Source organism: Uloborus diversus, chromosome 2 (genome assembly GCF_026930045.1).
Source record: "Uloborus diversus isolate 005 chromosome 2, Udiv.v.3.1, whole genome shotgun sequence".
Lineage (NCBI taxonomy): Eukaryota > Metazoa > Arthropoda > Arachnida > Araneae > Uloboridae > Uloborus > Uloborus diversus.
In genome coordinates, this window is record NC_072732.1 from 14,442,177 (window position 1) to 14,457,003 (window position 14,827).

A 14,827-nucleotide genomic window follows, 5' to 3' on the forward strand; every position below is an offset into this window, starting at 1 on the left:
CTTGCTTAAAATAATTACAAACATTTATTTGTTAACAAACACAAGATGGCAACAGTTAAAAAGTTTAAATCATCGCGATTTTCTGGTCATTTTTCAACAATTAAAATCACGCGAAATACGCAGACGACAATCTACTACGATTTATCTTTCTTATTGTTGCAATGGAGTCGTTTCCAAAATTTTAAAGGTATTTTTTTCTAAAAAGAGCATGCTTAAAAACATAGGATCTGACCATTTTTAAAATAATTTGTTTAAGTTTAATATTTTTTAAAAAATACTTAAATCGGTGCACTTTCAATGTTTATCGCTGCTGCCGATGACATCACAAATGATGAAATGCCCTTCAGCGTTGCCATTCACAGAGCAAAATATTTGATTCGCATCTTTACTCACGTGTATTGCCAACAACATGGTTGATAGCAAGCGTAGAACGCAAATTTAATTCGCCTCTTGATTATCATAACGTGGAAACGTGGTAGAAAGATGCGCCAAAGAGCATCATTTGTGACGTCATCAAGACCACGCCTTGTTTGAAACATCGGAGATTTAAAAAAATTAATTAAAAAATAACTGTTTTGAAAATGAAAGTATTTTCTGGGCCCATGTTGTTTATTTATTTTTTTATTTATTTGCTTATTCTATCAATTTCAGTGACAAGAAGTACTGCTTTTGACTGAAGGAAACAACCCCATTATAAAACTATTTTTATTCACACAGAAAAAAAAAATCAGCCCCCATTGGCCGATTGGCGCCAAAATTGAACCAACGTCTGTTTACATATGGATTTACATTTATTCCAAATTTCATCCAGAACGTAGCATTACTTCTTGAGATATGGCACTCACAATGGAAAAAAAAAGAACGTTCGATTGCGCCATCCCCTTTTCAGCTGTTGACACCAAAATAGAATCAGATCTTATACCTTCTATGGGCTACTTGTCGATACATTTTTGTTTGGTTCTGTTCATTATTTCTTGAGATACAGCAGTCCCAATTGACGACAAAAAACGTTCTATAGCTCAACCCCCGTTTGAGCTATTGACACCAACGTATCAGCACCTGTACGTGTTAAAGCAACATATGAACCAAATTTTGTTTGATTCTGCCAGTTACTTCTGGGGGAATAGCAGGCACTCATAACTCAAGAAACGTCCCATTGCTCCACCCCCTTGAAGGAATTCACGCCAAAAACCAATGGCCACAAATTCACATAAAGTAACATATGTGTACCAAATTTCGTTCGATTTTATGCGGTAGTTTTTGCTGTACAGCGGCCACAAAAAAACTGGTTATACACATACGTGACACACACAGACACTTTCCAAAAATGGTCGAAATGGACTCAGCACACCTCAAAACGTTCAAATCCTTCGAAATTTGAAAATTTGCACGAATCCAATACTTTCTTCTATATATTAGATATAGAAGAAAGTAAAAATGGGATGCGAAGGGGGGAAAAATCAAATTAATACAAAACTTACATTTTTCATTTCTAGCAACATCAATAGTTTTAATTATATTAATCAAGTGCATTAAAATTGATGTTTTGCATTCTAATAGTTTAATACACAAACTGTCCTTTCGTCTTCCTTTGCCATTCGGATTTTTTTTTTTCTTAATTTTTAGTTTTTAATTTTAAGAAACTAAGATTGAAAATAATTTATAATGCTACAAAATTGATTTCAGGGACCTGTAGAGATGAAGACTTTTCAAATTCGAAATTATTTGCAAGTGTTGAAGTTGGTCATTCTATTTTTTAGTAGGTAAGTTTGCTCAACTATCTGGAGGACACTTCAATTTCGTTAAAGTTCTTTACTTTCAGCTAAATCTAAACAAAAAAAGTTTTGCCGTTCCTTAACTCATTATTTTGTTTTCCGATTTCTCTTCCAAGTCTTTCCTTTTTAAACTTAAATAATGAATTAATTAAACAGTTTTTTCCTCTCTCTCTCTCTCTTAACTGCGTCAAAAAGGGTGTCTCTTTAATCTCGTTACCATTCTCATTGTGATCAGTCCCTTCAAAAAACCCGATTTGATTGAACTAATTTTCAGGTTTCATGTGGCATAAGTCACCACAGCTACCTTAAAGCAAAATGCAAAACAATCAATCCGATTCTGATACGCTTCAAGGGCAGATCCAGAAAATGTTCAAGGAGGGGGCGATTTTTACTCTTTGAAATTTTAATTTCTAAAAATTTTAGGGGGACTGTAATCGCTTTCCTTTACGACATCAAAATTGTCCTATAATTGTGTTTCTTTCGAAATACTCGTTGTGTTTCTTCTGAAAAATATCCAGGGTAAGCCCTTGAACCTATCTCTTAATATCATCTAAGGTCTAAATTGAGGTTTTGGAACTTCAATTTTGAAAACAATCCTGTAGAAAGTTTCAGTTCGATCCCCCAGGGTAATAAGAGATTGGCTACGGTTGCGTTTTCAAGACTTCAGTTATGGAAGAATTCCGGGAAAGACCTCCCTTTTCTATTAGCACCATCGAAGATTATGTAAAATTGAAGTTTTTAGAACTTTAATATTAAAAATATATCCCGAAGAAAGTTCCTGAATATCGCTCAAGGAGGGGGCGATCGCCCCTCCCTTGCATCCGTCCTTGATACGCCTCAGATTTAACTTCGCTACCAATTTCAACTGTCACATGACAAATCTGACATCTGATTGGTGAATCGAATTCGATTTCGTCTACGTGACTAGTTGAAAACAAAAGGGAAGAAGTTCGACCGGTATGAGAATAGCCATGATTGCCTCTTATCTTGTGTTTAGACATTCCAAAAGGAAGACATTTGTAACAGTTTAAAGTGCTATTTAACATCTTAAAGGAATGTCTTTGCCCATTTATTTATTAAAAAATAATAATTGTCGTATTGTCGATATTATCATTTCTGCGTTTAGCTATCTTTCGTGTGCGTGTGTGTGTAAAATTTCTGGTTCTTGAACTTTTTTACACAAGCAAAGCGAAAAATATTTTAGAGTCTCGCCACCTTAATGATATGATAAGTGTCGAGTATAACTAAGTATACTATACTATAGTGTAGTTATAAATTATATTCCCTATAAGCTAAATGTTTTGGTCATATTTCTTAAAAGTAAGATGCGTAAGTGAAATTTCGCTTTGCAAGAATAACTCCTACCAGAATTTTACTTGATGCACGAAACACTCATTAAATGAAAGTTTTTGCTTGCATCATAGACTAATAATAAGAGTAGACCGAGCTCTCTCATTCTTGCTGATAAAGAAAATTGGTTCATAGATGTATCATGTGACTAGTGGAAGGGCTTGGCGAAGACTTTGGCAGCATGGTTGCTAGATGGCAGCATTATCTATAGTTTGGCACTCGACATGTATTTTAAGACAATGTGTTTTCATTAAAAAAAACTTCCAGGTGCAGAGATTGAACTGTTTTTCTTTTAGTTATGCATTATTTTGACATTGGTAATAGTTTTTGATCAGTTTTCGGTAACTTTTATTTCATTTGGAGCTGTCAGCGTTGGCGTGAATGAAATGGCGTAAACGTTTTGCGTTAACGCAAAAATGTACTAATCGGTAACTTAAATTGAATAGGTAAAAATCTTACCGTTTGCCGATTCTTTTTGGGCGCTTGCATCTTTTATTGCTTAGAGAATTATTGAAATTGACTAAAGAAAATGCACAATACTATCTAAACGAAAAACTCACTATATTAACAAAATATTTACAACTTAGAATAACAAATTTACAAATCGGACTCCATAAAAGATCATTCTTCCGTGTTCCATCAATTCTATTTATTTTATTTCGCGTTGGCGTTGATCGTCTGCTACTATTAACGCCCGCTGTTGCTAGGATATCCACCAGTCACATGGTTTGGTTTATGAGCCGCAAAAGGGTTGCCATAGCTCGGTCTACTCTTATTATTAGTCTATGGCTTGCATTTATCAAACGAGCTGATGACTTCTTTCATCATCACATGACTTCCTTTTACTTCAATTTAATGTCATTTCCCCATTATTGGCAATTTTAATGTGATTCAATAGTTTACTCTCTAAATATCACCAACAGTGGCCAAATTGAAACCAAATTAAAAAAAAAACGCCAAATTTGTCGCCAAGTTGGCGACCAAAAACCTGGCGATATATCGCCAAGTGTCCGACAAATTATAACACCACTTGAGTTTACATCAAAATTAACAGTGATTTCCCCCCAAAAAGGGGCAAAAGACCCCCTTAGGAACATCCGAATGCAACCAAAAGGGAAGGTGCACAACTAGGCCCGACTAGGAGTCTACGTACCAAATTACAACTCTCTAGGACATACCGTTTTTGAGTTATGCGAGATACATACACGCATACGCATACGTACATACGGACATCACGAGAAAATTTGTTGTAATTAACTCGGGGGTCGTCAAAATGGATATTTCGGGTGTCTGTAGGTTTCTGGGCATATATCCACGTGTGGTCGGATCGAAAAAAAAACTCAACATTCATTTGGGGGTGAGAAAAAGGGAAATTAAGGTCGATTTTTGAGTGAAAATTTTTTTGCGAACACAATGCTTCCTTTTTTGTAAAAGGAAGTAAAAACAAAAAAAAAAACGAGCTGATGTGTACATCACATGACTTCCTTTTACTCCAATTTAATGTCATTTTCTAATTATTGGCAGTTTTAATGTGATTCAATAGTTTACTCTCTAAATATTACCAACAGCGGCCAAACTAAAACCAGATTTTTTAAAAAAAATCGCCAACTTTCTAGGACATTCCGTTCTTGAATTATGCGACATACATACGTACATACAGACGTCACAAGAAAACTCGTTGTAATTAACTCGGTGATCGTCAAAATGGATATTTCGGGTGTCTGTACGTTCCTAGACATATATCCACCTGTGGTCGGGTTGAAAAATAAACTCAACATTCATTCGGGGGTGAGCAAAATGGAAATTCAGGCCGATTTTTGAGTGAAATTTTTTTCGCGAATAGAATTCTTCCTTTTTTGGAAAAAGGAAGTAAAAAGGATTTCTTAGGGTAATGTTTCTTCATCATATATTTTCTCCTTTATTTAGCTCTTTCTTTTCTCCGGACAAGATCTCATCCACAACCACTTGCTGTACACATAATTCGGCTGCATTAGCTTTTCAGTTATCAGCTGATGGCAGCGTTCAACTAAAAGCCTATCCATGTCGTTGGTGCGGCTCTGGTACCTTAATGCTTGACCTTGGACGAGCTCTTTTGTGTGTGAGTTGAAAGATGACAAATTCTTGGATTGGGCACAACGCCAACAATCGTTATCGGCAACGTATACCGGCTTCCCTCACCGTTATTTCAACAAATGGAATCGTTAAGCTTCAACGGAAGGGAAATCAACTAATCAGAGCCAAACTATGGGGTTCATTCAATTCTATTTAGTTTGATTCGATCGAATTCTATCTACCAGTAGCGTGCTGAAAAATTCTCTTCTGGGTGGGGCAAAGGAAATTTCTAGCTGAGCTATTGGTAAATACAACTCATCGATCGTATTCAATTCGATCCAATTCTAATATTGAATCAGCCCCTATATCCACTTCTTGAGCTATAATCTCAGCGTTTCAGGTAGTCTTTTCCATTAGGCACTATATGGAAATTTGCACAAAACGCACGATATCCCTTTCTGGGCGTGGATACAGACTACCGTTTTTGGGGTGGTCATGCTGAGGATTGACGCACCCCTCTCTCCTTTCCCACAAACGAACCTACGGTTTTGGGCGAGAATAATTTCTGAAACTGCTGGGGTGACAATAAAAAGCACCAAATCAGCCATCAATAATACACCAAAAAGGACAAAAACGTTATTGATATCATAAGCAATGCAAAGAAGTATTTATTCAAATATTTACTTGTATTTTTGTTTTATGAATTAAAAAGATTACTGCAATCGTTCACATCTTATTCATAAATCGTCTGAACACATTATGGATGTTCTATATAGTGTCGACGGTTTAGGGGGGGGGGGGCATAACCCCCATTACCCTCCTGTCGCTTTCACCACTGCTGTTTCACCACAGCTTTTCTCACGCAGAAATAAAGAATTGTTTGGTCAACATGTCCTTTGTTTTTTCGATCCTTTTAAGACAAGCAGAGAAAAATGTTCTTTGTTTTAAAGAAACATTCACTTGCCTGTGTCCGGATCATCCCCGCCATTTTGCTATGCCTCTTTAATGTTTTCCCTGCTTATCAATTTTGGCTACGTTATTAAGGACCTGTGGAAGCTTCTGTTAAAGGTTTCTTTGTGCCAGGGCCAGATTAAGGCATGGGGCACAAGCACCAAAACTGTACCTTTACTTTTAAAAAATGAAGTAATTTCATATCGCACTAAAGCAAATTGTAAATATTAAATTAAAAAAAAAGAAAAATCTCATTCACAAATTCCAAATCTAAAGAATTTTATTACTTCTTTATATTGAAAAGCGGAGGGAGGGGGGGCATCAAATACAGTTTGTGCTTAGTGCTTTCAAAAGTCATAGTCGGGCTCGGACAAACGCAAATTGTTTATAAAATCAAACCTTGACGATTTTAACTCAAAATCGTCAAGGTAAAACAGAAGAAACATCAAAGTTTAAAACTGAATAAGTCTGAATACACCCAAAATTAAAAAAATATCATTGGCTTATATAAAAAAAATAATAAATAAATAAATAAAAAAAACCTGCTCGGTCAAAACGTTTATTTTAATTTTCTTCATATTATGAATTATAATTAGGGTTACTGAACTGATTTTTTTGCGCAGGCAGAATCAGTGTTGCCAGATGGTCAAATCCAGATTTCCCCAATTCCCTTCCAACTTTTCCCCAAAAAGCGATGTTTTCTATCAAAATTCCCCAAATTCAAAAATTATTTTTCCACTAATATTTTCACAAAATGAGTCGACTTCCTCTGATATTTTTGTCTCTTGAAAAAAAAAATTTTCCACAAATACCAAATTTTCTTATAAAATTCCCCAACTTTTTTTTTTCTTCCCATTTTCGCTTTTTTTTTTTTTTTTTTTTTTTTGTCTTCTTTATCTTTTTTTTATTTTTACTAATAATAAAGCTGAAAGTCTCTCTGTCCGGATCTCTCTCTGTCAGGATCTCTGTGACGCGCATAGCACCTAGACGTTCGACCGATTTTCGTGAAATTTGGCACAAAGTTAGTTTGTAGCACGGGAGTGTGCACCTTTAAGCGATTTTTCAAAAATTCGATTTTGTTCTTTTTCTGTTCCAATTTTACGAACATTTTCCCGAGCAAAATTTTCATAAGATGGACGACTAAATTACCAAGTTATAATGCGGAACCGTGACGTGGGCAAACCAATTGGCGAGAAATTCATCATGCATTATTTGTAAATGTACAGGGGAACCAAAATATCTTTTAATTTTCTACTACGGGCAAAGCCGTGCGGATGCCACTAGTCATAAATACAAGCGCCTGACCGAAAGATAAGAAATAACCAAATATTTTCTTTCTACTCTCATTTACTTACTCTGCTTCTGTATGTACATTTCCTATTCCTATTCAGAGTCACAACTGACTACAACTGTATTTATGTCGAGGACTGCATACTAAGTGCCTTGCCTCCATTCTTTTATATACCGATAGATGGCAGCACCATCACCAGATCGAACAGTTAATGAGAATTTAGAACTAGTCCAGGAGCTAATGGCTACCTGGTACTAGCACCCCCAGAGGTATCGTTTCACTTGGAAGACATTGAGACCACGAGCATATTTAACGTCGCCCAGTCCCCTTTAATGACGACGGTGGGTCTTCGACCATCGAGGTTCGAACCCAGGACCCTCCGGCCTCGAATCCGACACTCTACCGATCGGGCTACCACGGCCCGTATGTACATTTAAACTATGATTTTTGTATATATTTATCTAAGAACATTCTTCATCACACTTACTTTGCCTGTTTCCCGTATCAACTAGTTACTCACGCAGAACTATTAATGCGAATTCTGTGGCATAATATTCCACATAATGCGAAATGCGAATTCCATAAAGTTGAGCAAAGCTAAACCAACGCTGTTTGATACAAACAATGTAACTACCAGATGTCAAGACGCGAATTTAAATACGAAAAAAATATTTTTTCCCCAGGTTTTCCCCAAGGAAAAAAATTTTCCCCAAAGAATTCCCCTCAAAACCCATTTCCCCAAAATTTCCCCAGAGAGCACCAGATTTCCCCAAAATGGGGAAATTTCCCCCAATCTGGCAACACTGGGCAGAATAAGGAAATTTAAGCTAGAGACAGTTAAATAGAAGATCTTTATCAACGTTTGTGAAAGAAAAAAAAAGGGCTAAATTAATTTAATGGAAAATAAAAGAAATTTAAAGGTTATAGGAGCTTTGCATATACACATGAGTACCGATTCTTTAAGCGTCAAGTTACAGGGCACTTGGATGTTATTATATCTTCTGTTTCTATTCAAACATTTTAGCTTTCAAATTCATTTTAAGTTTAATATAGTAACTAAATAAATAAATAACAAGTCTTGCTGAAAATGTGATGACTTAATAATTTTATCTAGAATGGTCATTTACGCATTTTAAGAACCTTGAATACAATGAGGTGCAGTCTTTGAATTTTACAGGTAACAGAGATACATTTGGTTTTGTCCATCTCAAACCGATCGATCTTAATTTTGTTTTTCTTTTTTACTTCCTTTTACAAAAAAGGAAGTATTGTATTCGCAAAAAAAATTTCACTCAAAAATCGGCCTTAATTTCCATTTTTCTCACCCCCGAATGAATGTTGAGTTTTTTTTCGACCCGACCACACGTGGATATATGCCTAGGAACCTACAGACACCCGAAACATCTCTTTTGACAACCCCCCCCCCCCCCGAGTTAATTACAACGAATTTTCTCGTGACGTCTGTATGTACGTATGTATGTATCTTTCTTGCATAACTCAAAAACGGTATGTCCTAGAAAGTTCAAATTTGGTACGAAGACTCCTAGTGGGGCCTAGTTGTGCACCTTCCCTTTTGGTTGCATTCGGATGTTCCTAAGGGGGTCTTTTGCCCCTTTTTTGGGGGAAATCATCGTTGATTTGGATTTAAACTTAAGTGGTGTTATAATTTGTCGGACACTCGGCGATATATCGCCAGTCCAGTCAAACCAGGTCGCCAAGTTTTTTCGCCAACTTGGCGACAAATTTGGCGATGTTTTTTTTATTTTAAGATTTTAAATTTGGTTTCAATTTGTCCACTGTTGGTGATATTTAGAGAGTAAACTATTGAATCACATTAAAATAGCGAATAATGGGAAAATGACATTAAATTGGAGTAAAAGGAAGTCATGTGATGCACACATCAGCTCGTTTTTTTTTTCCAAAGCCAATCCTTTAAAAACTATTTTAATGTTTTTTTTTTTTTTTAAATCCTGAATTTTATTGAGATACTAGCATTCCCGTACCCAGCATTGCTCGGGTAATGGAATTAGCAGGGGTTAACAGTGCTTGGTGCACTTAGTTTCGAAAATCCCCTATAATAATTACTTATTACCTATAATTTTTTTCTAATTTTGGAAGGATCCCGGGGCCCTTGGACTCCTTATATATATGCCCTTGTCCTTAACAGATCTTTAACTGTTATTAACGATCCTTTTAAAGTATTGATTATCTTTGCAAACACAGGCCATCCACATTTTATTGTTATACCTATGTTTAAGCAAGAACTTCTTTGTATATAACATTTTTAGTTTTTCTTTTTTGTTCTGGTGCTAAAATTATTAAGCTGCTTGATGAACTGACTTTGGAGCAAGCTACATAACATTGGCCGTGTGAAAAAAAGTCTTCTCTTAAATCGATCCCTGCTACTTTTAATGTCTGTCCTTGTGACTTATTAATGGTTATTGCAAAGCAAACTTTAACAGGAAACTGCACTCTTCTAAATTCAAAAGGATAGTCCGCCTGTGATGATGTTCTTAAAAACTTCGTTTCTAGTTTTGAAAAAACGAAAGCAAAAGACAGAAACATTATGATTTGACTTGAGAAAAGCCTCGAAGAATCACGTGAGAAACAAAAACAATATCAAATTTATAGTTTGCTACGACCAAAAGTTGAGATGAAGTACTGAATAATGATTTGAATGGAGGAAAGCCTTCGAAAATAAGGGATTTGAATTCAATGACAGGTTTTAATTTCGCAGAAATTAAGAGATTTTAATTAATTTCTCCCGAACTAATTGAGATTTCGAAAAATCCTTTCTTAGTGGTTACTTTCGTAATCATGCGGACATGCCTGCCAAATTTCAAGTCTGAAGCTTCAGCGGTTTCGGCTGTGCGTTGATATATATATGTATATGTGTATATATATATATATATATATATATATATATATATATATATATATATATATATATATATATATATATATATATATATATATATATATATGTATATATATATATGTTATCTCAGGACATTGATTTTTATATATTAAGATAGCAGATGAAATATTTTCTTAGTTCGATAAAATTAACAATGAAGCACGCAGAATGATGTTTTTTTTTCCAGCTTTATGACAACATTTCTTTACCTCATCTATACTTACCGAGCCGATTGGATCAAAGGGCGCATGGGATCAAATTTCGCTCTCATGGGAACATCTGAGGTGGCATCTGTGATCATCTTGCTGTTCGCAACCACCATGGTTTCTCTGAAATACTTATGGGCCTTATCATCTGCAATGGCTTCGATATTGATGTTCATCACATACTCGAAACTTCATTCAGGTAAGTATTCTGAAATGTCTCCACTCATGTGACAGTCGCTTTTTAAAATGCCAAAAGAAGTAGTGGTGCAATAATCAATCAGCAAACTGAGATTGGTTTGCCTCAAGGAGCAGAGATCAGTCCTATTTCATTCAATACACACATCAAAGATCTCCCCGATTTTTTTATCAACCGACTGTTCGTCTAAGTCAGCGAACTTTGCTGACAATCTTGCGGCTGTGGAGCAGTGCTAAATCAACAGCAAGTCATTCAACATAAAAGTTAAAGAATTAATGGAGAAACTCGATGACCGATGTGAGATTTTGTAATAAGTCTTAATATTGACGAAACTTAATACAGTCGACTCCCGCTACAACGCGATCCGACTTACGCGAAATGGCTATAACGTGATTTTTTCACCAGTAAAGAATTTTAGACATACAGTCGGATCCCGCTACAACGCGATCCAACTTACGCGAAATGGCTATAACGCGAGTTTTTCATGAGTAATGAATTTTTTAGTGCGGACACAAATTACTCGCCTGCAACATGAAATTTTTCGGAAAAGAGCGGCGGAGAGTTAGAATGGGCTTCGTTGACGCTAAATATTGGTTTAGTGAATGGACTTTCACCCCATAAACATCACTGAAAGCGGAAGTTCACCCACTGTATTAGTTTAAACAACGCTTTGCTTTAGTTTATACAAATAACCGCTCCGATTCTTAACTTTTTTTTTTTTCATTTTACATATGAACGTTGACAAAATACATTCTGGTCGCGCCGCATAAACCTTCTTCATTTTTTAAATTATAAATATAGTTACTATATCTATACTGTTAAGGGCTGTAATAATGCTATACTGTAAGTACCATACTGCTTTATTTTAAGTTTCTGTCCCCCATTAATCATTGATTTTGTGCTAAATTACAAAATTTTATGCCAAATAATAACGCTTTTTCTAAAATGCAGAAAAAGTCGGATCTTTGTAAAAGACACTGCAATATATAGTTAATAAATGGTTTGAAACAATATGAGGGGTGTGTACAAACGTCTGAAACAATTAGGTATGCTTATAAAAAATTATTAAACATACCTTGTTCCACAACGCGAAATTCCGACTTACGCGAGGTGTCTTGGAACGCATCCCTCGTGTAAGTCGGGACTCGACTGTAACGCGAATTTCTCGCCTACAACACGAAAATTTTCGAACGGGAATCGCGGTGTGCTAGTATCGGGTTTGTTATTGGCTACTAAAAATTATTTTTCGTGAATGGACCTTTATCCCTTTAGCATCATTGAGGGCGAAAGTTCCCACACGGTACTAGTCTGATACATCGCTTATACATTAGCTATTACTCATTTTCCCTTTTTTTTTTTTCACTTTAAATGTGAAAAGAAATGCAATAACACCTAAGAGCGATGTTTCATCTTCTTCTTTACTAATAATAAAGCTGAAAGTCTCTCTGTCCGGAGGGTGTCTGGATGTCTGGATATCTGGAGGATGTCTGTGACGCGCATAGCGCCTAGACCGTTCGGCCGATTTTCATGAAATTTGGCACAAAGTTAGTATGTAGCATGGGGGTGTGCACCTCGAAGCGATGTTTCGAAAATTCGATGTGGTTCTTTTTCTATTCCAATTTTAAGATAAAAAATATCATAAATTACGAAATTATCATTACGTGGAACCGTAACATGGGCACAAGCCAATGGGCGAGATACGAAATGATCATAACGTGGAACCGTAAGATGGGCACAAGCCAACTGGCGAGAAAATTCACCATACAGTATTTGTAAATATACAGGCGAACCAAAAGACCTTTTGATTTTTCCATTACGGGCAAGCCGCGCGGGTATCACTAGTTACTAATAATAAAGCTGAAAGTCTCTCTGTCTGGATGTCTGTAGGATGTCTGTGACGCGCATAGCGCCTAGACCGTTCGGCCGATTTTCATGAAATTTGGCACAAAGTTAGTTTGTAGCATGGGGGTGTGCACCTCGAAGCGATGTTTCGAAAATTCGATGTGGTTCTTTTTTTATTCCAATTTTAAGAAAAAAAAACTATCATAAATTACGAAATTATCATAACGTGGAACCGTAACATGGGCACAAACCAATTGGCGAGATACGAAATTATAACGTGGAACCGTAACGTCGGTACAAGCCAATTGGCGAGAAAATTCACCATACATTATTTGTAAATATACAAGCGAACCAAAAGACCTTTAATTTTTCTATTACGGGCGAAGCCGTGCGGGTGCCACTAGTGTGAAAATAGAAAGAAAGAGAAAGCTTCCGACAATTAAAGAAAAGCTAAAGATTATGTGCTTGAACAACTAGAAAATGCGTCGAAGGTAGCCCGACAACTAAAGTATTAGTGAATCTTCCATATGTGCTATTAAAAGTCAAGAAAAGGAAGTCCATGAAAGTTCACCGGGTAGTATCTACGCAAAATGCAAAAATTATGAAAATGGAAGCTGCTCTTGTATTGTGAATTTAAGAAACCAGGAAGAAGGGTGTTGCCATAGATAGAAACATTGTAAAAGAACTGGTGAAGTAACTGTATTGTGTATTTAAAAAGTATATAAGAATAACGGTTTGAGATCTCGCAGCATAAATCATCTTCATTTTATAAAGTTACGAATATCATTACTGGATCTACTGTACAGTAAAACTATAGAGCATTTGTTTTTTCTTACTACATACTGTATGTACCGTACTGGTTTATTTTATGTTTTTCTTTCGCATTGATCATTGATTTTATCTTTACTAATAATAAAGCAGTAAGTCTCTCTGTCCGGAGGATGTCTGGAGGATGTCTGTAGGATGTCCGTAGGATGTCTGTGACGCGCATAGCGCTTAAACCGTTCGGCCCGATTTTCATGAAATTTGGCACAAAGTTAGTATGTAGCATGGGGGTGTGCACCTCGAAGCGATTTTTCGAAAATTCGATGTGGTTCTTTTTTTATTCCAATTTTAAGAAAAAAAGTATCATAAATTACGAAATTATCGTAACGTGGAACCGTAACATGGGCACAAGCCAATTGGCGAGATACGAAATTATCATAACGTGGAACCGTAATGTCGGTACAAGCCAACTGGCGAGAAAATTCACTATACATTATTTGTAAATATACAGGCGAACCAAAAGACCTTTTGATTTTTCTATTGCGGGCGAAGCCGTGCAGGTATCACTAGTTACTAATAATAAAGCTGAAAGTCTCTCTGTTCGGAGGATGTCTGGATGTCTGTAGGATGTCTGTGACGCGCATAGCGCCTAGACCGTTCGGCCGATTTTCATGAAATTTGGCACAAAGTTAGTATGTAGCATGGGGGTGTGCACCTCGAAGCGATTTTTCGAAAATTCGATGTGGTTCTTTTTCTATTCCAATTTTAAGAAAAAAATATCATAAGATGGACGAGTAAATTACGAAATTATCATAACGTGGAACCGTAAGATGGGTACAAGCCAACTGACGAGAAAATTCACCATACATTATTTGTAAATATACAGGCGAACCAAAAGACCTTTTCATTTTTCTATTACGGGCAAAGCCGTGCGGGTATCACTAGTGTTGAATAAAACGGTTTTTCATTTTAAATACAAATAAAAATTCAGGTTTTATGTAAGAAACCGTAATGTATAGTTAGAAAATGCTTTTTAAAACAGTTTGAGGTGGTGTTCACAAGTGTGTGAAAATTGGAATGTTTATAAAAGGTTTTACACTTACCCTTTTCCACAACGCGAAATTTCGACTCACGCGAGGGGGTCTTGGAATGCATCCCTCGCGTAAGTCGGGACTCGACTGTGTATTGTCAATTTTTTTACCTTAAATAGATAGGTATTTATGTTTTAGCTTTTTTTATCGTGGTTTTACTATTAAATGTTGATGACAGAACCACTTTTTTGGGTTGAACTTTGAATAGACTCTTAAAATAGAGTGAGCATGTGACCTGTAATCAATGAAAAAGTAGAGTGTAGACTTTGGAAGCGTTTGATTGGCTTAAGAGGGGTGCAGTAGAGAAACTCTTATTACCTCTTACAAAATTTATATCAAGCCAATATTTTCCTATTGTAATGAGGTTCTTCCTCCTCTTCTAACTGTACTA

The 14,827-nt window shown here is 36.0% G+C and overlaps 1 protein-coding gene across 1 annotated transcript in view; it reads left to right on the plus strand.

Annotated features, from left to right (window-relative positions):
- The window catches only part of LOC129216878 (organic cation/carnitine transporter 2-like), a 95,688-nt gene that overhangs the window by 76,891 nt on the left and 3,970 nt on the right, over positions 1–14,827 (plus strand). Inside the window, exons 8-9 of the mRNA XM_054851092.1 lie at positions 1,687–1,763; positions 10,524–10,741. Coding sequence (XP_054707067.1) covers positions 1,687–1,763; positions 10,524–10,741 — 295 coding nt within the window. The remainder of the gene's footprint in view (positions 1–1,686; positions 1,764–10,523; positions 10,742–14,827) is intronic.